We start from the raw sequence: 25,725 nt of genomic DNA on the forward strand, positions 1-25,725 counted from the left end.
GCTGTAAAAAGCATTTCTAAATTAATAACCCTATTTATACGTGTTGACCCCTGGCATGCTATGTTAATTTATTGTTTTCCTCTTTTTTGGCTATATTTTATCCATTTGTTTGCATTTGTATATGTTTAACTGTGTATCTATTTCATTTAGAATATAAAGGATGATTTTAATTACCAATACTTTTATTACTTAAAGTAAAGTATTGAAAAAGAAGAGAAAACAACCGTATAAAATGTACCTTTACTTAGCATTGTTGTATGGAAAATCCCGAATTTAAGTTATATTTTGTCATACTTAAAAGCAAAAAAAGACTGCTTCCCAACATGCTTTGGCAAAAATACACACACAAACATATTGTAACCTCTACTGTTTGTTAAATATATGGATATTAAACCTGAACTGTTAAGGGAGCATCTTCGCTTTAGGAGCACTTCCCCTTTAAGCGTGCAACTGTCGTCACAGCAGGATGACTCGTATATTTTGCGACACAGCGTACAGCCACCACCGGCTCGCCGTCGCTGCCTCATCTCCACTGACATAGCCTACAGTTAATCGTGTAGAACACAAAAGAACAAAAGTCCCGTGTGTTTACAGACAACTGCTCATAATGTGATACAAGGCTCCATTCATCTGCGACTCAAACACCAGCTTTCTTGGTGAGCCGGAAGACGTCTTATTGATGCATGTAAGTCTACCACTGGTTCTGCACGATCAATTAATTCTATAGTAGGGGAAGGATGAAAGAATATACTGTGTTCTAGCTATGATTTTGCCATTTAGCATTATTGATAGCTTCATTCTCAGACACATGTTTAAACCGGTTTCTCAATGTCTCTGTCTGGATGTAGATTTAGTGTTTTCACCTGAAGGAAATTGAATGATGCACAGGCCTGCACTTCTTGTATTATATTTGCAACATGGTGTGTGCGTGCATTTTGAAAATGTATCCTAAAACATACAGTAACACTGTAATTTCTTCTTGCATTCAAAGGAGCAAGCGTTGCTGACTGGAATTCACACAGGGCTCCTGTAAGAGCCCCTCTTTGCTGCAAAACTAAATGAAGCTAACGAAAAAGCAACACTCACAGAGGACTCCACCTACAGCTAGGACTCCTGTGCACTGTGCTGGGCTCCAGTAGCCCACCCATGCCTTTGATCCCTATCCCACGGCGAGTGCGCAGCTTCCACGGTCCCCACACCACCTGCATGCACTCGGCCTGTGGGTCCACGCACGCTTCCAAGCTTGTGCGCACCAAGTACAATAACTTTGACCTCTACCTGCGCTCGCGCTGCATGTACAGCTTCCTCCGGTTCCTGCTCTACTTTGGCTGCAGCCTGCTGACCTCTCTGCTCTGGGTGGCGCTCTCTGCTCTCTTCTTCCTGCAGTATGTCAGTGTGAGGGTTCTCCTGCGGCTGCAGTACAAACTGTCTGTGATTCTGCTTTTGCTAGGGCACCGGCGTCTAGACTTTGGCGTGCTCAATGACCTGATCATTTACAGCATGCAGATCACCATGTTCCTGGTGGGGGGTCTTGGCTGGTGCTTCATGGTGTTTGTGGACATGTAACTGCAGTGTGAGAGGCGTGGGAGATGTAATATGCAATGTGGATGCTTCACACTGCAACTTCAGCATTGTGTCGTGTAAAAAGACTCTTGATGTCAACACTATTTTATTCTTTTAGTTTTAAAATATGACAAAATCCAATAAGAGTGTGTGTAACAACTGGGTAGACGGTCGTTTAAAGGTCCCATTTCATGGCCATTTCCACTGATCATAATTCCATTGTTGAGGTCTACTAGAATAGATTTATATTGTGCAATTTTCCAAAATCAGGTTGGTTTCTCATACAGCATCTCTGTAAACTACGTGTATTCGCTGAATTTCACTCTCTGCCTTTAACGGCTCGTTGTAGCTCCAATAGCTCCAGCCCCCACCCTCCCTGTGATGTTGTGAATCGCGCTGAGCTCCGTGGAGGTGTGGTTTCCTTGTTTAGCGATACACAGCCAAACTCACCCTGAGCACACACAAAGTCACAGCCAAAGTAAAAACAATAAGTGTGGCTTGATATTGAGTAAGAAAAAGGTTGATAAAGGCTGTGAGAATGGGTCTGCAGAGAGAATTTCGCCGCGATCCCAACTGTTATCAGCCTGCAGCCAGGGAGGAGAGATCAGCAGAGCTGCATGCACTGAGTGTGTGTGTGAGGAAGTCCGTGGATTGGTCAATTTGGACCAATCAGCAGGGGCTTAATGTAACGGCTCCGCAGACGTAACGTAACGGCTCCACGGATTGGTCCATTTGGTTCCGGGTAGCGCATGACATCATGCAGTACACGGAAGAATCAATGGACAGTGACGTATCTCCAACGAGGCGTTTTGGGGAGGTATTTTCTGTGTTAGAGTTTTACTCGCTACAGGGTGTACTTTGAGGGTTTTGACTCCGCAGACCATTTACATACAGAAAAACCTTCATAACACACAGGGGGACGGGTAATAACCGGAAAAGCATGACATGGGACCTTTAACAATATTGGTCATGTATATCTCAGAGAGAACCACCTGGTTGAAAATCTAAAATGATGCATGAAGTCAGTCTGAACATGAGAGACTTATAGGACTCTCAATAGATGAATAGGGTCAAAAATATATTCTAATTTGTTTTCTTGCCATTTGTACACACATTTAGAAAGGAATCTTGACTCAGAACTAATTTGTTTACAATAATCGAAATCATCAATGTTGCATGGAGGGGTGACTGAACATATGACTGTTGTTGTCATGGCTGTGGGATGCAAGATAGTCATTTGTGCCAAAAAAAACCTGAGTTTGGCTCCAAATGCAAAAGTCTACCATGATTCCAAGGTTGATATTATTCCAGTTATGTTGTAAACACAATATCATGTAAACATACATGACTCACAGTAAAGTATATTTGGTTTAAGTGACCAAAAACTAGTTGTCAACGGTGTGTGTAATGTGTTTTTGTGGAAAAAGGTGGGCCAGCATAATATAAAGGGCATAAAAAGACAAAAACATGATTTTCTTTTCAGTAAAGTTTTTAAATACATTTTTGTTAAGGAGCTGTTTTGTTACTGTGCCAAGTGAATGTGTTTACTTTGTTGGCCCAACACCCATGATGCCATGCCTCGAGCTGTGTCACAAGAATGTGTGACAGTTCCAATTGCGAACGTCTTTGGGTCAAATGTTCCATCAGTCGCTCTTCACGCTGCCTCTGACAGACTTCTCTGTTTAGCTTCCTGCAGGACGCAAACACCAGACCACATCTAGAACTCTCTGTTTCTGCCAAGCATAACAAAGGCAATGGCTGTGTCCACATCACCTTATATAGCCTGTGTCTCACATGGCATGAAGTATGCTTACAAGATCTAAGGAGGGCTCAATCTTTTCACACTTAACTTAATATAATTGTCATGTACAGGCATGAGCTTACATTTCTGTGTTTATCATTTGCTGCTGGAAACTACCATCCCTAGATGTGAACTTTCGACACTGAGGCTGTGGCCTGGCGGAGACATGCTTGAGACTGACATGGGCTCTGGCTGTAATTGGGTAATCGGGGGTTGGAACAATAAGCGTTTGTTCTGAGGATCAACACATCATATGCCTCATGCTCTGAACTGGGCTGATCTGACAGCACAGTTACAACAGAGAACATGAGTTGTGATGTCAACATAGTGCAGAAGGTAGGCTAAAGGATAAAGTCATGGCCTACTCATTTTCATTTCTTCTTTTTATTTGGAAAGCTGAAGTCATTTGCTTATGTCCGGATGACTTGTCAGTTTTCATGTTTTGTCCTGATCATTACATTTCAAAGTTCCTAAATGTTGTCATACCATGTCAACTTCAATCATCCCGTGTTGTATCCACTGCGTTGATTCAAGGCCGCAGCTCCTACCAGCTGCCATTTATAAGGCTACAGTTACAGTTGTGAAGCCAAGCTAAACAATAAGCCATGATGAAAAATCTTTCATTTCCCTTGTAAACATTACTATGTAAAAATGGCATCGACTTCAGTACAACGAGTTCATTATAAACTCGCCACTGAGTACCACAGACACATGATAGTCCCTATAGGAATATCATAGTACTACCATTCACTTTTAAATACCGAGAGGTGCAGTAAGGGGGCTGTAAATTCAATTTAATACCATTCCCCTGCTGTGAGCTCATATACTGTAAGAATATCACAGGACTAATTGAGGGGTACAGTTAAATACATTGTCGTTTATTTGAAATTGTATGTAAAATGTGCATGACCTAGAATACTTTCTCACAGTGAAAGGACAAACATTACACATATAAAAGAGAGGGAAAGCAAGAAATAAAGATTATTCAGTGCCATCATTAGATGAAGAATGTAATGATTAATAATGTTCATTTGGGAATTGCCTATGTGAACAAGTATCAATAAGTATGCAATATTTCGGAAAATAGTTAAATTTGCTTACAAAGCAAACATAATAAACAGAGGGGGGAGAAGAATTCAAATGTTGTACTTCAGTAAAAATAGAAGTACCAAAAGGAAGGAATACTCTGTATTGTAACTAAATACATATAGTTAGTCCTGCAATCAAAAGGTTACTCAAGTAAAAGTACAAAAGTATTAGCATCAAAACATACTCAAAGTACTTATTATGCAATTTGGTCCATTTCAGAATAATATATTATATGTTTTGATTATAAATATTAATCCATTAAAGTTGTATCAAAGCTGGTAAAGGTGCAGCTAGTTGTAATCACTTTGTATACTACTGCAGGGTAGCTTGTGAATATTACTCCAGGTGTAACTTAAAGTCTGATTTAAGTGTTGATTATATTTAATGTTATTAATCAAAATGTGTAAATTAACTAAAGGTACAAAATTAATAGAGTAGAAGTACAAAGTTGCATAAAATGGAAATACTCAAGAAAATTACACTTAAAACAAAATTGTACTTTAGTACAGTTCTTGAGTAAATATACTTAGTCACTTCCCACCTCTGCATACAAAATATATAACATGTAAGTGTACGGTAATATGAAATGTGAAATCTAACCTTGCATCCTAAGGAGATTAACAGTAGTGATCATAAACATGTCATGTTGGAAACACATTCTGCCATCGTCTAGCAGAGATTGTGTGAGCTGTGGCACTGTGACATCGCATGCCTGCAGTAAAGAAAGTTGACTTGAGGTCACACCGCCAGCAGTTGGCGCTTAGCTGAACTGCACAACGCACATACACACACATGCGCATCATGTAGCCTGAGCTGTCATCACATAGGACACGTGAGGTAACCGCACATGTACATTTCCTTTAGGAGCACAATGAGGCACCTCGTTTTTTAACCACGACTGCGAACTTATCCAATAAATTCACTTTCATACACGCACAGACAGTGTTGGTAGCACTGCTATACCTCGCCCCGAGGGCTAGCCATAGGAAAGTCTGCACCTTTAAGCCCGCAGAGTGCACTGAGTTCGTGTGTCCGTAAAGGCACATGATATGACCGAGCACTGCTGACAGTCCATTGACGAGTACACTATAGTAGGACAGTGTACCTACAGTAACCTGGCAGTCACGCTAAAACGTCTGCGTCTTTAAAAATAAACTCTAGCGAGTGCTGCATGATGTCAGGCTGCCTGCACTGTTCATGTGAGCAGCGTTCACTTCCTGCACAGGGATAGAAGCGGCCAGAGAGAGAGTGGGATATAGAGAGATGGGGGACGAGCGGCCAAGATAGGACTGCTGGAGTGATAGAGTGAGCCAGCGGACAAGGGGAAACCGGGGCCTGCCTTTTTTAACACCCCGTAAACTTTACAGGTTATCCGCCAACATCATCGCCACCGTCGGACCGCCGCAGTTCATGGAATAGCGACATATATCGGGTAAATATATCCCCCTTCTGTCTTGGCGTGATGTTTACGGTGCCTGTTTAGTGTGACGCATAGGTTTTACCATGCATTATTCCCTCGCCTCTCCTTCTTTATGGCCGCACACCGTGACATTCTGCTGGCATTACAGCACGAGAGTTAATTGAGATATCACTACCTGCTCAACTAAGTTAGGCTCTTCAACTTTCGTGAAGTGATATCGCGAAATGTGAAGGTTTTACACGGGGGATGATAGGTGTAGGCTTCCACGCGGCACGAGAAGAATTTAATTAGACTATTTGTAGTTATTTACTAATATTAGCCCACTGTAGCGTGACTATAATGTTGTCTTGTACTTTTGAAGACTTAATAGTGTTTTCAACTCATGCTTTGCTCTGGAGAAGGTGGAACGATATGATTTGTCTTGCGTCACGATGAAGCCAAAACAAAAAAAAATCTCCACCCATAATGCATCTATTGTAGTGCTGTATGTTGCAGAATTGCGGCAATGAATACTACACACACAGCATCTGAAGTTATTTTTGTTGTCAGGGGCAGTAGTATACAACGTTTATTAATAAATTTAAGATAACCCAATACAGCTGGCTTCTCTAATCCTCAACCCCAGGCAAGTTAGTAGTATAAGATATTTCTTAAAATTCTGGTAGGCCTATTACTAGAAAGTCTTGTACTGATGTAGTATACGAAACTCACTAAGCATCACTTTCTAACATTGTTTTAACATGACATAGGCTGTAAACTATGTGGGCTGGGAGGATTGTGAACCAAAGTGGATCATGAAATGTAAATCTTTGTAAAATAAGTCAAAGTGATTCTGGGATTACCTTTTTTAGAAGTTCAAACACAAGTTTCACCTATACACATTACAGTTGCCTTCTGTAGTGTCAGTTCAGTTGGTGTTTTCCTTACCTGACCTGCACCCTGCAGGAGTCATCTGACTATACATGCAGTACTTCCCCCCTTCTCCAGTGTGTACATGGTTGCAGTGTGTGTGGCGAGTCGGCATGAAGCTTGTGGCAATCTTCTTCATTTCCTGTCACTTTCCTTCCCTCTCACATGCACTCTTTCTCTCTACCATCCAGCTCTCATTCTCATACTCTAGTCCACCCTGTGTTTGTTCTCAAGAGGAACAATTCGGATTGTTTGCAACTTGGTTATGGTCTAATTCTTCATCTTTGTCAGATCGTAAAAAACCTAGACTGAGAGTAAGACTTACAGTTTTTATGCAGCATTCTGGTCCCTGACAGGTGTCGCACAGGTTGGACGTTAAAAAACGACAGCTTGCTTAATAGATTCATATGAATCATTTAAGTTAAGTAGTGTGAAGTGCGTAGTGTTCCTCACCATTTAACAATTTTGAATCCCACTTCAGAGTGTTTGAGCAATTTTAGTGCCCATCTGCTTCTGCCCGCTTCTCCTATGTAGAAATATCATGGGGGATAACAAAAGGAATGGAAAATCCCTGTTTAAAAACTGAAACAGTATGAATCCATAGGTGAGCCTGTCAGTCCTAAGGCAACACACAGGCAGCAACTTTATCAAGGTTTCATATTGCTGACTCAATTCAAGGAAATCAGTTCTGGGTAATGGGAGTTTTGACTGCCAAGTTTCTATCTTCAGTGTTTATCATAACATATATGGAAAACGAGGACTTTTTTCCCCTTTCGAAACAGGGGCCTTCATACACCACTTGTCTTTGACTTGGACGTCTGCCAAAGGGTTCTGATGGCTCTCAACAGCTGTATTTCTCTGTGTGTGCGTGTGTCGGTGAGTGTGTTAGCATGTGTTTGCGTGTGCTCTCACAGTGTCCCGGGATGCCCTTCCTCCATAGGCCTCACATTATACAGCATTCCACAAGGGGGCCCGAGGCTGTGTGCAAGTGGGGAGTGTCAAGGAGAGAGAACGACAACACAGTTTCAAATATAACTGGTGTGGATCCTGAGACGAGGGTGAAAGAGGGGAGAAAGTACAACAACTGTAAGAGCCTTGACTCATTAAGTATGTGTCATCTCTTGTTAGACCCATAAATGAACAATAGTTTATGTTGCCTCAGCATATGAAAAGACACAATTAAAAAAGCATTTAACGACTTCTATTTGGGTAACATAAAGGAGATTTCCACTCTGTATGTTTGTCTTCGACAGACAATACTTAAGGGCAACAACAACACGCTTAAAATACATTTATTGATCCAAACTACATTTAAATCATGGATTCTTTTTATCCAAAGTGCTGCTTAATTGCCCCCATTTCTCGGTGCACTTTTATCTGCACTGTAAATGCGTCTATACTCATGTGTGGAGTATGTTTATGTGTGTTTGATTTTCCTTTCCTGAGACAGTAATGAGTCACTGCTGATGGTATGTGATACAGGGCACCAGTCATACATCATATTCTCATACGCTCTTGTTTTCTGCAGCACATAACTGCTGTAGCTGCTGCTGGTGTGTTCAGGCTTGTTAGTAGCTGTTAATACAAACTCAGGTTCACACAGTTAAGGTTAACTGTGAAGAAATGCTTTATCCTGTTGAATATCAAGAAGCTGTTTCTAATTGTATCTACATTTTCTGGACAAATCAGTAGATTTCTGCATGCAGTAGTTTCTAATGGACTATGATGGGGCCAAAGGAATGTTTCCTTAAAATGGGAACAATTAAAATCAGATTGCAAATTAAACTCAACTATTTCCAGGTCTGTACGGCATTGGTTCTGTTGGGCCAACATTGGGGCTGCACGATTTTGGGAAATAATCTAATTGCGATTTTTCTGACAGATATTGGGATTCCATTATGCGATATTTGTTTTTAAGCGACCCAACGGAAGTTTATTGTAAAGTGCGGCCATATCTCCGGCAAGGAAGGTCGTATCAACGTGCTCCCGTCTCTAGCACCCCCCGCAGCCCGAGTGTTGTGGCAATGTAGCATTCACAACAGGAAAGAATGAAACAGAGAGGAATCAATAAAACACAAACACAGATATAGCTGATCAGTAATTATTATTTAGTTGTTGCAACAAACAAACAAACAATAATGGGGAGTACATCACCTGCTGCCACAGCAGCCAATCACGGAACTGCCCCCCAAGACCAGAAAGATCTCATGTGCTTTATACATGTAAAACACACACGAACATACACTTGAAACAGCATACGTGGCAGAGATGTTCCAACCTCATTTATGTTGCATCCTCTGAGTTCTATGATCCCAGATTTCATGACCTTGTTTAGCAGCTACTACACATGCCAATGTATACAACTGCTGGTGAAGAGTTTCAGCTGATTGCCTAGATGGGCCTCCTTCCGGCAAACCAAATGAACAACACACCGTCCACTATACTGTAGCTTATACCATGTGACATTAATGAATATACCAGAAATACGCTGTAATAAACATTCTGCTATAACACGAGCTATGAGTGAAAGAACTAAACTTACATGAAACTTCCGTTGGGTTGCTTTAAAGTCAAGCTTCAGCTTAAGATTCGCCCTGTAATAGATGTAAAAACATGTGATGGAGCATTACTAACCTGACTCAGGTGGTTTGTTTCACCAAACCATCTAGGAAAGCTCCATTGGAATCCATTTGGAAAAGTATTTCAAAAATACTTGGCAGGTGATTGGATCAATCTGTCTATCACCTTCTATCATGGGCTACTTCTGATTGGTTAACAATGACTGGTACATGTGGAGCACAGCACTTCTGATTGGTGTGGATGACTGACACACAAGAAGAAGAACAACAACAAAAACGTAAAAAGAACATTTGCAGGCTTTGCGATTTGATAATTGCATCATTAATTAAAAAACGCGGTTTCGATTTAAAATGGATTAATCGTTCAGCCCTAGCCAACATGCACATTTTCTTTGTCCTGTTATTTTCTTCTTGCTGCATTTTTACAAAATACTTAAAGTTTTTAATATCCAAAGTTAAAAGGCAGTAAAGTAAGGTAGTTTTTGTTCTCTTCCTCATGCTGAAAAGTCTGTCACCATAAGAGTAGTTCAGTAATGATACCTAGTAAGTCCATAGATCTAATATGACTTTAATGTTCACCACCCGAAAGCCTTGAATTACACACATGCAGTGTATCCACTTAACTCTGTGTGGGTTTAAAGAGCTGTAATAAATTGCCAACTTCTGAAATGCAGGTGAATAAAATAGTCAGTGACCTTGCCTTGTCCCCATATTTTCTTATCAAAGTTAAAATTAGGTTCGGAGACACATGAAATCAGGTTGACTTCTAAATAGTAAATCTGGCTGCACTGCTTACAAATAAATGAACTTAGATAAACTAAATTACGTCCAAATGACCAACGTTCCCCTTGTCTGTCTTCTAACTGATACACAGTAGCATCACGGTACTGTCTCTTTTACCTAAATCAAAAGTGAAAAAAGGGGTTTGGTCCAGTAGAGGGAAAGAATATAAAGAAAGATCAGCCTTTAATTATATATTACAGTGTGTGTGCAAGACATTCGCATTCATCGAGCATAACACAATTAATTTGCAGCCAAACTACATTTTTTTATCCCATAAATGGTGTAAAAGGTGATTGCCAAAGCCATAAAAGAGGGTGGGGCAGTTCCTCAAACGCTCTGCTCATTTCAAATGGCTTTCTTGGAATTTGCTACTATACCTTTTGTAAGTCCCTCCTACTTTCAGCCTCCCTCTAGGAAAACACATATTTGAAGATAGGATAGAACACAGGGAAAGGGGTGTGGCTTTTCCGGTTAATTAATTTATTATCTGTCTTGTTGTCGCCACAGAGATTATATTGGCACATGGCATGCTCTCTTCAATTGTCATTTACTGCCCACAAAAATACAAGTACATACTAATTCTGTTCATTTTGCAATACATAAACATGGAAGTATGATGAGAGAAAGAGAGGATCAGCAAAAGCGATTATAAATCTTAAATTATTACAGATTTGGTCTGATTTGGCTCGCTATGGGCTTTTCAGGAAGCCTACCAAGAATTTAGACAATGAACAGCAAACATGGCATGTTCCTCAGAACAATTCCACATAAGATCTCAAAGACAACGTGTCTCTCGTTTTCTCAGAATCGCCTGCCCCCACAGCACGCTACATTGCAGATAACTTTAGCAGCTAAATCTCATGTTCCCTGTGTATGTACTGTACACTTGACTATCTCTCCCAAACGGACAAATGTGCAGAGTCTCTCTCTCTTTCTATCTCGCTCTCTCACTTTGTCTCAGAGATTTCTGGTAAGTGACATGTTTGGCCGTTGGCATAATGCCTAGCAAGATCACATGGTGTGTGTGTGTGTGTGTGTGTGTGTGTGTGTGTGTGTGTGTGTGTGTGTGTGTGTGTGTGTGTGTGTGTGTGTGTGTGTGTGTGTGTGTGTGTGTGTGTGTGTGTGTGTGTGTGTGTGTGTGTGTGTGTGTGTGTGTGTGTGTGTGTGTGTGTGTGTGTGTGTGTGTGTGTGTGTGTGTGTGTGTGTGTGTGTGTGTGTGTGTGTGTGTGTGTGTGTGTGTGTGTGTGTGTGTGTGTGTGTGTGTGTGTGTGTGTGTGTGTGTGGTGAAAAAGAGGCATGTGCACAATTGACTGTTCCAAGTATTTTCAGCATGAATAGGAGCATGTAGCCGTAGAAGATCATTACTGTGATATAGTCATGAGATTGCATACTCAAACTGGATGGAACATTTGATTTCACACAATAATATTTCATAGTTGAAGCCTAATTTTATGGTATTTGTGGCGTCAGCACATTAACAATTCATGAAGGTTATGAAGCCTTATGGAGAGCTTTTTTCACTTATATGCATTAGGGGAGATTCTGAACAGCTTAAAAGATGTTCAAGTTGTTCATACTGACTGTAATCACTCAGTATTAGCCGGCACTTCCATTTCTGGGAACCTCGGTTTAAAATCCTTTTGTGTATTTAACTCACAGTACGTCAGAGCTCACGACCATAAGGGCACTGGCATTCACTTAAATATCTCTAGAGAAGAATGTGTGGGCTTAAATCAACTTTTTTCCTCCCCCTCCCTATCTCTGCAAATGCTTTATTCTAACGGAAGACAGTTGGCCTGATAAATGATCTCAGATCCTTTTGAGTTTCAGCAAAGGGGACACTAGACTTACTGTGAAAGTCAAACCTATAATTCGGGGGATGACACATTCAGACATGCACAAACACACACGCATAAATAAACCCCACCGAATCATTTAGATACACACACTCGCACAGAAGTAGACGGGGAGAGAGAGCACTTTGGATGGCATTTATTCTTGCAGCCCACCTCAATTTTCCATGCTCTTTTGCTGTTTGCTGTGCATAATTAAATTGCTACACACTTCAAGCCTCTGTCAAGACTCGTGCCAGTAAACAAAGCTAGCTAATTAGTGCAAAAAGCAATGAGTTAGGATAGCGAAAAGGCTGACCCCTTCTCTGTGGTTATGACCTGTCCTGTATGTGGGCTTCATGTCCCAACAGCCTGGCACAGGGCCGGTAGGAGCCAGTGGAAAAAGACAGGAATCTGAGGCGGTTAATGTGTTCACTACACAACCCCCAACCTTTCCCCTTCCCACAGCTAACATGCGTTAGCAATTACTGCTGAATCCCAGCAATCCTTACCTGAAGCTTTCATTACATTTTAGTTACCCGAAGAAGGTGAAAGCTCTGACATTTATAGGTTGGTGATGTGGGTTTTCTGATGTTAACAATAACTTTATAAACCCTGCAAGCTAAGATGAGAAGATTGAAACCACTCTTATATCTGTCGTTCAGTATGTAGCCTCACAGTAAATGGTTAGCGCTTTTAGAATAAAAACTCAGAATAGGCACACAGCAAGACTAGAATCTTTTTTTTTTTTTTTTAACGTAATACCATTCCCATACAAATAAACTGCATCCAATATGAAATCTTTTGTGAAAACTTATTTTCTCTTGGATTGGTGATGAAGATTTAAACATGTAATAAATTAAAAACAAAACAACACATAAGTGTAACCAAACTACTTGACTATTTTTAGGTAACTTAATTACTTTATGTTTATTAAACTTATAAAACGTATGTGTTTTAGCAATAGTATCCTCAGTTGACCAAATGTACAGTACAATTGCATTATTTTTCCGCTGTGTGTGGGTGATCCCATGTCCATGTCGTTCATGAGGCAGATACAGTAGGAACCTAATCGTATACTGTAGGTCAGCTAGTGCCCTCTTCAGTGTTTCACAGTGTGATGAGGTTATGAAAGGTGGCATGTTATTTGAGCACATGTATGCTAGCTTAGTGTGCTGCTGACTGGAAGATTCTTTGGTCACAGCAATGTGTGTGTGTGTGGGTGGGGGGTGTATGCACCCAAAATAAATGTGTATGAATTGCAGTGTACTTGAACAAACAGTCTCTTATGATACATTGTAACACTAGACAGCATTATGATTTTTATCATGGGAAATGTTTGCCGCATGTCATGAGACATTCTTTTGATTCACCTACCCTGATCATATCGAACAACGTTTAGTTCCCCCTGTTTTTTTTTATTTTGCAAGAGGATGAATTAAAACATTCTGTCTGCTCTAAATGAGAAATGTACATGGGGCACTGAGTGGATGTGGGCGCTACTCTCTGTGTGTCTTTGTGTGGGTGTGTGGGTGTGTGTTTGTGTATGCCTGTCTGTAGACAGTGGGGCACTGATGCTGAAAGATGTGTCCTCATTTTTGTATTGCACTGGGCTCCTCTGGCGCTCATGTTGGGCTGCTCTGATGTCACGCATGTGTCAGAGCAAACCATTCAGCAGTACAGAAACGGCTGCAAAGGGTGATCAAAATGGCATGTTCATCCTCTCCATATCGCCCCCCTCTAGCCTCTCTACTTCTGTCACTCTCTTTCTGTCTCTCTTTCTTTATCTATTTTCACTGTGCTATATGCACTGGAAACATTGTCATACATTTAGCATTTTTTTAAACTTGCTTGAATCCTAAAGTGGTTTTTCATGCAGAGAGATGCCTCATGAGGGAAGAAATAGCGCCGACTTTGCTGTGGATGAATTTTAAACTCTGCTTTCACACTTAAAGGTGCCACACTCCTATCAGAGCACAACCTCATTGTATGTGTTTTAGATTCCTCTCACCTTTCCTGCCCCTGTTTGATTGACACTCTTGCTGCAGCTGCTATCTTCCTGCTTTAATTGTTCTTGGATGAACATGCACTGATATAACGGGTCACATTCTTCTAACACTGAATCACTTTTTTTGTTTTTTTTACTTGCGTTTCAACAAGTAAAAACCTATAGGCAGAGAAGAGTTATTTTTCAGAGGAATCTGAAAAGGCTAGACCTTGAAAAACCCTTCAGCCTTATCGATGGAGCTGTGCCTCAACAGCTACATTCCTAAAGGAGAGGCATATGGTGCAAGCCTTTCTAACTAAGCTATCTTTATGACTATCCAGCTTACGTTTAGTGGAAGTCAATGGTATTGGTTGAAAAATGTTTAAAATCCTTTATTGATATGTGGAGAAAGACTCAACCATATGCAATTCCACTTGAAGTAAGCTGTACCGTCAATCATTTTGTATTTTTACTAGACTGCTGTCCTAGTTATGAAAAGTGTATTTTATTTTCACCAACATCAAGTTTTCTTTACCCATTGAAGCACACCCTAGTGTTACGTTACGTCATATTTTGTTATTTTTTGCGGGATACCAACTAAGACCTAATTATTCTTTTAAAGGAACCCCCAAAATTATTTATCACATTTCTTTTTGCTCATTTATTTTTAACCACACCAATTAATTTGATCCTGTTATTGACTTAAATTAGATGAAGCTCCTTTAGGTTTAAATGACTTGGAATTCCCCACCATTCATTACGAAAGAAAACGTTTGTTGGAGAAGTCAAACAGCGAAACTCTCTTGCTTAGGCTGTAAACTGTAGCATTTGACCTAGATGACTAAGAATCTTCATTGAAACAAATTCCAATGCTGATGAAAAGTTAAACATATCAACAGACCACATGTAGAGACAAATGATGTGTGAAGTAAAAAGAGCAGTGGAAGAAGAGTGTTGGCTACGGTTAACCTAAAAACCACAAAACAGTTTTTCTCATAATCTCTAGAATTTTTAGTATGTCATCGCCAATGCAATCCCCACTCCTGCCACCAGTTTTACACTATTATACTCACAATGGAAAGAAACATGGCAATACACCAGCCAGGGTGGGATAGGAGAAGGCTGCAAGCTCATAAATGTAAAATAATCAGGATTTGAAATATAAAGGTTGTTTTAAGGAAACTCAATTTGTGGGTTTGTTGATCCTCAAGCATACTCACAATTTGTTATAATGAATTATTGTTCACTGAACATAACTAAGGGAACTCCAAAGAGCATCTTAAGAAAGGGTAAGTTGTTTTATTAATAATTCACGACAAACCATCAGGAAACGGCACCATGTTTATTGTTTGAAGTCTAGTCAATCCATTGAACAGATAAAAAAAACACACATTGTATAACAAGTTATTTTAACACCCACTCCCTCCACTTGGTATATATTTTGTGTATAGTACATGCGTATTCAGGAAAGCCACAGAAAGGCTTTAATTTCATGCTGATTCATCATATTTCCTTCATTTTTCACCATCTGATTTCTGCACCATACAAATCAAATCATGTTTGGAACAAATGCATACAGCATGTCACTACTAATACACATATACTCCCAAACACACAGAACTGCTGTGAAATCTAACCTAATTGTAGTCGTTGTGTGACAGTCAGTGACACTCAGCAGGCCACTCTTTTGTCCCCAGAAGAAGGTCATGTTAAGGAGAATGTCAATGCGGCTTTAGTGCCCTTTGCTTTTTAAAGTAACTTCTCCAATCTGCTGTATTTTAGCATCCTTGAGTATCAAATGTCTTGTGGCCAGAAGTGCTAACACAGCAGTGAGTGACACACCTGCCTTTTGTAAACTCACTTGCAAGAATACATTATCAAGGATCTTTAAGCAGACACCAACTGCAGCCAATTAGCTCTTTCTTAAACCTGCAAGCCACTCCCTGCTATGGCACAAAGACAGTTTGGAAATGAGGTAAGGCATTCGAGATGCCACAAAGGCTTCTCCGATGTCCTTGTCAAAGCAGAGTCACAAGGCAGGAGTTCAACACTCCTACTGTGATGCCTGGGGCACATGATGTTATCTGTTCACATACACCTAACTTTGCACCATGGAAAGGTTTTCATCACTTTCTGTTACTGTTGCAACTTGCAATATACCGTATCTTTCTGAAGGTACAATAAGACAAAAGTACCCTTCCTCTATACTAGATAATTATTTCAGTCCCAAACGTGTATTAAAAGCTCCAACTCAACTTGTCTCCATCCCTAAGCTAGTATCTATTTTCAAGTAATGTCATCACAAAACGGGCAAATCTGCCTGAGCCCATCACAAATGATACTTTGCTGGCAGAAGAAAATGTTCACCAGCATGAAATTGGGGCCCTTAGGCTCATGGGAAATGTACAGTTCTGTGTTCTGCTTTAGACACCCACCAGTCACATGGTAGCTGATGCCAATGTACACGATCTATTTGCATGAAACTTTCCAAAAAAACGATATCACATGGCAGTCGATGTGCACACACACAACTGATGCTGATCACATACACGCATTTATTCTTCTGATACCGCCTGAATAATTTTGCCTGACTCTCTCCTCCCTCCTTTTCTTCCTGTTACTTACGTAGTTTCCTTTGAATTTGGAAATCGGGGGAATTTTCAGTCTTACGCCAATGTGTGTTCAAATTATCTCAGTCTTGCGTGAGTTGGGGGCCTGAGTTTCCCTGCTGCTTTAACGTCACACTTATGAGTTGCGTTAGACTGGTACAAGCTGCTCGCATCCGTGTCTCTGCTATATTAGATTAGTATTAGTGAAATATCAGTCTTTTAACACTTTCCCACCATGTTCTCACCTTATATTGTATTATTTTTCCTTCTTACTCTGTCGTAAAGCAGGGTTTTCTTGTCCAGAAAAGGCGGTCTTGAAAACCTCTTAGATGGAGCTGACATTTTGGAGTCCGTAATGTGGAGGTGGTCTCTCTTTTGATTTGAACAAAGTGTCAGTTTGTTGATATCACTTGTCTTGGATTGTTGCCTTGCTCTGTAAAGCAGGCACCAAATGCAATTGAATAAACACCACATACCAAGATGTTCTGATCAAGTTTAAATGGGAATACATTTGACACAATCAGGTCTATTTGATTTACTATTTTTGATATATTTTTTCTTTAGTGTGTAAGTGTAATCTTTTTATATTTTTGGCTGCGACAGATTCAGACTCTTTCTCTATCACCGTCTGATTTCCCTATTTCTCTCTAACTCCCCTCTCCCTGTGACTGTGCATTGTCTAATTCTCTCTTGTTCTTTTCTATTTGCATCTTTCACACACACTCCCTCTCTCTGTCCTCTCGCCTTTTGTTCATCTATCTCCTCTATTCCACCCCTACTTTTTGCCTCTCACAATTTAATCTCCCCTCATGTACCTTTCAATCTTTTTCACTGTATCTGTATCGCTCACCCAAAAGCCATATATTCAAGGGTACTGTATGTGGGTGGATGTTTGTGTATTGGCGTGTGCAGCAATCCCGATATCCTAGTCGCCAGTTTGGTGTGATATAGTAGCCGCTGCTATTGTTTGTTTGTTTGTTTGTTTACCTCCCACAGCCACTTGAAGTTCATTAGCAATGCCTTTGCCTCAGGAGGATCATCCACACACACACACACACACACACACACTTGGACTTGCTCTCCCACGGTCTGGTTTTCTCTCACACACATCATCACAACGGCAAGCTGAACTGACATAAAGTGACCAACCAACCACTGGGAAATGTCAGGGTAGTTGTGCGATAACAGATCGGTAACTCTCTGCGGTGCTGTCATCCTCCACCTAGCTACTGCATTTGTATGAATTTGTGTATGTGTTTGCATGATTATCCCTTGTCCCTGCACTAGAAAAAATCAATCATGGTCGTTCTTTTGTTAACAAATAACAATTAAGCCCTTGATCTATTGTGTGGGAAATAAATGGTATCTACTAATTACAGTAGCAGCAGGCAATAATATAGCATGTGACTGGAGTGGGGAATTAACAAAATGCTTCAAATTACCGCATTTTGTTTAGGTTTTTCCAAGCTAAGTATCAAACTATACATTTAATAGAATGACATACTGAAACATCAAAGCAGTTTTTTCCTTTCTGTTCCCTTGAACAAAATCAAGTTTATAAGGTTTCAACAATTGAGAACTAATACGATATTTATTCAAATACATACAAAAAATCTTTCAAAATTCTAAATCACCTTGATTTAATGTTGTTAAATTAATTTGCACTTTGTACACTCCCTAGGTCCGCATTGGCTGCCTATTTCAGCCGCTTTCTTGTTCTTTTTGCTATAAAAAATACAAACAAGCAAGAGTGTTTTTACCAGATTGATATTGTACGGAGCAAGACTTTCTCTGGCCTTGCTGATAGAGCAGATAAATAAATAAACTAGGTATCGTCTTGTGATGGAACACAGCAGCCCCAACGCCAAATTGGTCTTCCTAGCATCTTACTTCCTGTGCCTTTTATCTCTGACCACACCCATCATTGAACTCTGGCCTACATAGTGATCTGATTTAGGCACCTGAAGTTTCGCGACTGCATCTTGTCCACTTGTGTCCACAGACAGACGGACATACAAACACCTGGCACGGTATTCAAAACCTCTCTGTGGTAGTTCCCACAGTAAGTGTCTCCAGGAGCTAATTGTGCCACGATGACACACACAGACCAACAAGGTGAAACCATGACTAGCTGTTGGGTGGTAATTATCAGACACTGAACACTTATTGTCACTTTAATTAACTAACTAATTGAGATAAGATAGGACAAAACAGGTTTAAGGTCCCATCATCCAGCCCTGGTATATGATTATATTATTGTCTCAACCTCTTTTTTTTCCCCCTACTCAAACCATGAGTTACATTACTGTTGCATATTGAGTGAACACAAGTGGAAAGATACCAGACAATATTCAGCCCACAACAAATCATTTCAGAGTTGTCTGTTTGTTACATAACTGCATGAATCATGTGGAGATTTTTTTCCTTTTTTCTTTTTTTAAAGAAAAAGATGATTTGGATCCAGACTATGCAGACAACTTCACCCAGCAGGGTTTATACACAGAGAATGATGTTGCATTATAAGCAGTGATAAGCAGCCTCTCTTTCTCTCTCCCTCCCTCTCCCTCTCTCTCTCTCTCTCTCTCTCTCTCTCTCGACATCCCATAATGATACTCAGACAGACTCCGGCATACACTCACTCGGTCCCGATTGGTAGAACTGTTGCCAGGGAGCGTTGCCGTCTCAACGTGGATAGAATCTGTTGTCTGGTACACTTTAGACATGAGAACAACTGCAGGATCTGAATATTTATAACGAGGGGACTGTTCATATTGAGATTGTATAGACACAACATAAGCACGAGAGGAAAGAGCTGCTCCTACTCAGCTCACTTCTTAATTTTCTTTTATGTGTGAATTGCTGTACTTTAATGAGATACTTATTATGATTGACCTTATATGGGTTTGTCTCTTTAATGTATGTTTGACGTAGTTAGGTTTTTATTATCTGCATTTAGAATAAAAGTTAACTTAACTTCGAGATTCAACTCTGTAAAGTGCTAAATGGCATTTACGTGAATCATTGTGTATGACTTTTATAGTCTTATCTTGGAGTGTTACCCTATTGTCATTTCGTAGATGGTAACAGTATAACTAGTAATTACGTGTGTGCCTGTCTGTGTGTGTGTGCCTGTGTGTGTGTGTGCGCCATCTGGTCAATCGTTTTATTTCTTCATATTATTCAAATATGCCTGGACCTGCTGCTACAGTTAATAACACTGTGCGTAGGTATGAATCCTTTATTAAAATTGATGTGACACATTCCAACAAAGCAGACAACAGCAATCAGAACTGCATTCAGATCTCTTATCTCCACTCAAAAGCTAATCTGACACACACACACACACACACACACACACACACACACACACACACACACACACGCCTGTCATACAGTGCCAAAAGTCACAGCCGGATTTATAACAATGGTTATAAAAACACGCCTTGGAATGCGAGAAACTTTGACATGGTAATGCAAACACAGAAGGAAACACACACACACACGCATATATCACTCGTTAGACAAACAAGTTCGGGGACTTCATGCCTTTATAATTTTTCATCAGGGATGTGCAAAGTCTATATTTAATGCATGCAGGAAGAGTTTTTAATTTCCGTGTGTGTGTGCGTATGTGTGTGTGTGCGTGTGTGTACAGTACATGGGCTTTTATGCCTGTGTGCCTAGCCGCATAATATACATGCATATTTGTTTCGAATTCATTCGTGCATACATTTACATGAACATTCGGCGGTGAGTCTCTGTATATGTGCAGTGTGGCACTCCGCCGTCCTGTCTGCCTGACTCAACATATTCTTCGTTCACTCTCCTTTGCTCTCCCCCTCCTTCTTGCTTTTTACCCCCCCCCCCCTCCTCTCCTCTCCTCTCCCTCTCTGCCCGGCTGGCACGTACATGCATGTCTGTAGACTCTGTACTGTGCTTGCTGCCGTGGCACGCGCCAACCTCACTGCAATGCAGCCCTGTGTGCATTAATTGGCAGAGAGACAGTGGGTATGTGGTATGCAGGGCGGGAAGGATAGAGAACAGGGAGGTGGGGGTGGGGGGGGGGAGGAGAACAGAGGGGCGATGTAAGGACACGGTAGTGACAGCGACTGATGGACGGACCGATGGACAAGCAGTGTGACAAGTTCACAGAAGGACAGACAGACAAATGAAGCAAATGTTTAATGCTGAGTGTGCACAGGGAGATTACCTGACTGTGTGTGTATGTCTGTTTGCATTAGTGTGTGTGCCGATTGGTGTATCGTGTGTCTGACTGTGCTTTTTGTGTGTGCTCACTCATGTGTGCCTATATGTGCCATGCAGATATCACACTGCTGGGGCAGAGCTCTCTAAAGCAAAGTCTGACTCACTGTATTCATCGCTTTGTGATATCCTCCTTTTTATGCTTCCGCGGTGACTGAAGAGTAAAAGTTTGCTCAGTTTAGGACAACTTTCTCCACTTGAGGTTTCTTTGGCAAAATATGAAACACAATGTGTCTGGAAATGTTCCGGGGATATGCTCAAATATGAAAATCCTTTGCATCAGCTTTTTATAACAGATTGTTGTAGGGTGAAACGATCTTAAAAACAGGAACGCTAAATGTCTTCATGTCTCCTCGGCCAAAATGTGGCGCAGAGGTCAGACAGTTTCCTTCATTGTGTTTTCGCCCTGTAAGAATTACACAGCATACTGTACAAATGCACTTGCTCATCTGTCACAGCAATTTTGCATTCTTATCCTCCCACACATATCTCTCTGGAACGTATCCTTTTCTCTTAGCTGTTATCCTTTTTATTCTTTCCTTCCCTGATACCGGCTGCGACATCTGGCTCCTGTCCTGCCTTATTCTCATCAAGCTACATTTAGGGAGCTCCCCCATGTGCCGGTCAAAAGATTGTAACAAAAAGCCAACACAGAAATGTCACCTGAATAAGCTGAGCCAGCAAACTGGGGGCGTGAATTAATCATTGAATTTACAACTTCATGTACAAATACAAAATAATCTTGCGTGAAGACAGAACTTCTCTCTGCCTTGTGTGTAGGTGTTTGGCAGAGAGACCCTCGCATGATTCAGAGGAAAATACACAACACTTGCTCAAAAGAAAAAACCTATTTTCTTTTCTAAACTATTGTCCTCCGAATATTATAAGATAATGGGAGACACCTTGAAATGACAGATTTGTGATGAACCTTTTAATTGTACACTTTGAATGATTAGAGGAATACTGCATTGCATATATTAAAGCTTCACTAAGAAGTGTTGCTTTACCAAGATGTGACGCATTGTCTCCTGACTTGCGTCAAACAGGGATTTCAGAAGTTTCACGATTCGATGCTTAGTTAAATAACGGTGGCTGTGACCTCTGTCAGCTTTTCTCATTTCTCTTTTGCCTGTGTCACCCCCGCCCTCTTTCTGTTAGACCGTATACGCATCCGTGTCCAGGGGCAAGTGGCAGAAGTTGCTTCAACCTAATTGTCTTTCTCTACTCGTACTGTCCTCAAATGACTTTCTCTCTGTCTCAACTCTCCCCTCTCTCCCTCCCTCCCTCCCTCCCCTGCTTCTCTCTAGCTCTGCCCAGTCTCTGTCTCCGTCTGTAACTGTAGCCTGTGTTTTTCTCTCCCTCCCACTCCCTGCGACGTATAGATACTGCATTGATCAGACACACGCGCGCAGACACATGCGCACACACGCACACACTGAGCCTCCCACTCCTTTCATCATTGATTCGCTCTGCTCTCTTTTCTCTCTCTCTCTCCCCATTCTCTTTCTCCCCCACTCTCTCTCTCTCCCTCTCTCTCTCTCCTTACAGCGGCACTTGTTGAATTCAACCCTTGGAGAATAGAGAGAGGGGGGAGAAACAGAGAGAGATAATGACAGGGAGGCAGAGGGAGGCTTTGAGGCAGCGCGAGAACAGACAGTGAGCAGAGAGAGAATGGGGCTTTGGAGGATATAGAGATAGAGAAGATAGGCAGACAGAGGAAAAAGTCCGTCAGACAGCAGACAGAGAATCATCTTTGAGACAGTGGGAAGGACACTTTAAAGTGAAAAAGAGAGTCGGCCAGACGGAGTACATCAGAGTGCTCTCCTTCCATCTCTAACTACTCCTCTTCTGTCCTGGTCCGGACTGCTGTTGGGGTGTTAGTGTGTGTCAAGTCTGCATGGTGTGTTTTAACCAGAGGACTGGCCTACACAGGTCAGAAGTGTCTGGGATAACAGTGGGCGCTTTTTTCTGCATTTTGCACGTGTGAGCGTCTTTTAGTGAAGGAACGTCGTGTGCTGGTTTCTCCAGGTGAGTGCTTGCGTGTCAGAGTACACAGTTATTTCCCTATGCAGCCTGTACTGTGTGTGCGTTTAGGCATGCACACTTTTGTGTAAGTAAGCCAGAGAGCGTGCTTGTCTGTATGGAGTGCATGGAGTGCATGAAGTGTGAGAGAGAGAGAGTGAGTGTGTGTGTGAGAGAGGCGGTGACATTTTTTTCTTCAGTTTGTATTCCTGGAAACTGTTCTGCAGCATTGCTTAATAATGAAACCAGAGTGTACATGCATGTGTGTGTGTGTGTGTGTGGGGGGGGGGAGAAAATAAAACAATGACAGACACAAGGTTCAGGAAAGGGAAGGAAGGTGCAAATATGCCTGAAGTATGTTATTGAGAAGGATCAAACTAAGTGTAGATTGTGTGCATGACGTCAGTTGTGTTGTTTTGTTTTCTAGCCAGAGTTTACAAAGAGATCAAATGCTGACAGTGGTATACACGGTCAGCAAAATTAAGGGAGTATTTTCTAAACTGTGGCATTTTTCAAGACAAAACAAAGTCGGATACAGTTTAGTTTAATCTCAGATTTACAGGTCAACCAAGTCCATGGTTGAAGCATTAAGTGCAAATCATGGAGCGAGTCCAAGGTTCTTGGAATTTAAGCATGTGAAACAACTTAGCCTTAAGGTATTTCACAACGTCCTCATGTACAGTAGGCACGGCATTGTATTGTTGTTTTTCTTTCATGTGGACTGACTTGACTCCATTCTCTCTCCTGCTCTTCTCTCTCACCCACTATCCCAGCATATCTCTCTTTCACACACCTCTCACTTCTCCCTCAACTGCATTCATTTTCTCACTTCATCTCAACTCTATTTCATTCTTGCTCTTTCTTTCCTGTTTAAGAGTCTCTCTGCCTCCCTCTGGCATGTCTTTTCATCTTTCACGCATTTTGTTATCACTCCTTCTTTCAATGCCTTTTTTAATAACTTTTTTTTGTTCTCTTTTCTTCTTATTTTAATAGATGCCTCTCTCAGTGGCGGAGTCTGCAGTGAATATCTGAAACCCCAACTTCCTCTTCTTGTGCGGCCAACATGTCCCAGCTGCTCCATGTGGAGATCCCGAACTTTGGAGCCACGGTTCTGGGCTCCCTCAACGAGCAGCGCCTGCTGGGACACTACTGCGATGTGTCCATCCTGGTCAAAGGTTGGTTAGTTTTGAAATCTAGAAATTATATTTACGTTACAGAACTTTGAAATGATACTAGAATCTTGTATCTCACCTTTTTGTTCTGTTCTCTGTTATTTCCATCAACCAGGTCAGGCTTTCAAAGCCCACCGGGCTGTTTTGGCTGCCAGCAGCCTCTACTTCCGTGACCTCTTCAGCAGCTCAACCAAGAGCCAATTTGAGTTGCCCTCCTCAGTCACACCTGCTTGCTTTGAGCAGATCCTCACTTTCTGCTATACAGGGAAGCTAACAATGGCCGCTAGTGAACAGCTGGTGGTTATGTACACAGCTGGCTACCTCCAAATTCAGCATATAGTTGAAAGAGGCATGGACCTAATGTTTAAGGCAAACTCACCTCACTGTGACTCACAGACAGCAGGGTCTTTAGAGGAGACAGGATCCGAGCCGCAGAGTCCTTGTAATAATGGAAACGGCTTAGCAGTGGCTGCCCTTTTGGGAACCCCGGGCTGGTCTCCATCCCTACTCATGCCCCAGCGTAAGATTAAACTAGAAGGGGGGGACCCAACGCCCCTGACAATACCTATGACGCAAAGCAAGATCTCCTCTTCGGAGTTGGGGAGTCGGCTGGCGAGGGCCAGTTCCCTGTTCTACACGACGGCTGGTGGGACCGCCATCCCCGGTATGCCTTCGTACCACATTCAAGGGGCTGGGGCTGGTGGGGGTGGAGGAGGAGTTGAAAGGTCAAGTCCTGGATCATCCAGCCTGCCCACCACTGACAGTCCTACATCCTACCAGAACGAGGACGAGGAGTTTGAAGAAGAGCCATATGATGGGATCACTGAGGATGCCTACAGCCATCTCTATGGACGTTCAGCTAACCCCTATGGGAGTGAGTATTATGTCAAATTAATGTTTATTTAAATCTTTGTGAAGCGTTACAGTGCTTTTGTGTTTTTGGTTGAGAGCACTTATCACTGACGCTAGCTCTGGAATATTTGTCATCTTTAAAAACCTCTGCAAATACAGTTTGTTCTCAGTTATAGCCCAAAATTAATTTTATATTTCCATTTTATTCCACACTGATACGTATTTAATTCCTAACTGAACTTATCAAAATAGCTAATGCTAATGCTAACAAGAACATTTCAATGTCAACCATCCATCAATATGCTCTTTTAAAAAAGTTCTTGCTATGTAGAATCTAAGTAAGTGAATTACTTTCTCAATTGCCCTTGGCTCAGATAGGGAAATTCATCTGATATCTGACTGATCTAAAAGTAAAACTCTGCATGACTTGCAGAAATACAGTACATACCAATGAATATAGGGTTTATTTAACACGGTTGCTCCTTGTCTAGAGTTCCGTATTGTGCGAATAAAAGTGATGCACATTAATTTCATTGCAGCTACATTATTTACAGTACTCTTTCATAAATCATGTATCCTGAGCATCTAGGAAAAAGCAGGATGTTGTGCCTCCAGTGTGTGTGTGGGTTCTCTCAGCATAAAGATAGCATTATGGAGTTATGATTGTAGTGCATCGTGACCAACAACACACTCGGTATCACAGCTCCAACAGCTGGTACTTTACTGTTTTCTGTTATAGTCTTTATACTGGTGCAGGTTTACCTACGCCTGTGAATATGTATATGCTTTATTCACTTGTGTTTGAATTCACACAGGGACAGGGACTCTCAAACTCACATGTGTG

General features: G+C 41.3%; 2 protein-coding genes across 3 annotated transcripts in view; both read left to right on the forward strand.

Moving 5' to 3' along the window:
* Nucleotides 1-494: 494 nt before the first annotated feature.
* tmem250 (transmembrane protein 250) lies at nt 495-3,063 on the forward strand. Its single transcript, XM_079660011.1, has 2 exons — nt 495-685; nt 992-3,063. Exon 2 carries the CDS (start codon nt 1,147-1,149, stop codon nt 1,564-1,566), a length of 420 nt encoding a protein of 139 aa, XP_079516137.1. The 5' UTR covers nt 495-685; nt 992-1,146; the 3' UTR covers nt 1,567-3,063.
* Nucleotides 3,064-5,264: 2,201 nt separating this feature from the next.
* nacc2 (NACC family member 2) overlaps nt 5,265-25,725 on the forward strand; it is a 28,547-nt gene continuing 8,086 nt past the window's right edge. Inside the window, exons 1-3 of one of the 2 annotated variants that reach the window (XM_079660752.1) lie at nt 5,265-5,885; nt 23,851-24,032; nt 24,145-24,903. In XM_079660752.1, the coding sequence (XP_079516878.1) occupies nt 23,921-24,032; nt 24,145-24,903 (871 nt within the window). In that variant the 5' untranslated portion in view covers nt 5,265-5,885; nt 23,851-23,920. Of the gene's footprint in view, nt 5,886-22,403; nt 22,864-23,850; nt 24,033-24,144; nt 24,904-25,725 lie in introns of those variants that run through there. The other variant, XM_079660753.1, reaches the window with a different exon arrangement.

Source organism: Notothenia rossii, assembly GCF_949606895.1.
Source record: "Notothenia rossii genome assembly, chromosome: 11".
In the NCBI taxonomy this organism is placed as follows: Eukaryota; Metazoa; Chordata; class Actinopteri; order Perciformes; family Nototheniidae; genus Notothenia; species Notothenia rossii.

Coding starts and splice junctions, on each gene's coding strand:
- tmem250 (XM_079660011.1), top strand. CDS start 1,147: ATGCCTTTGATCCCTATCCCACGGCGAGTGCGCAGCTTCCACGGTCCC.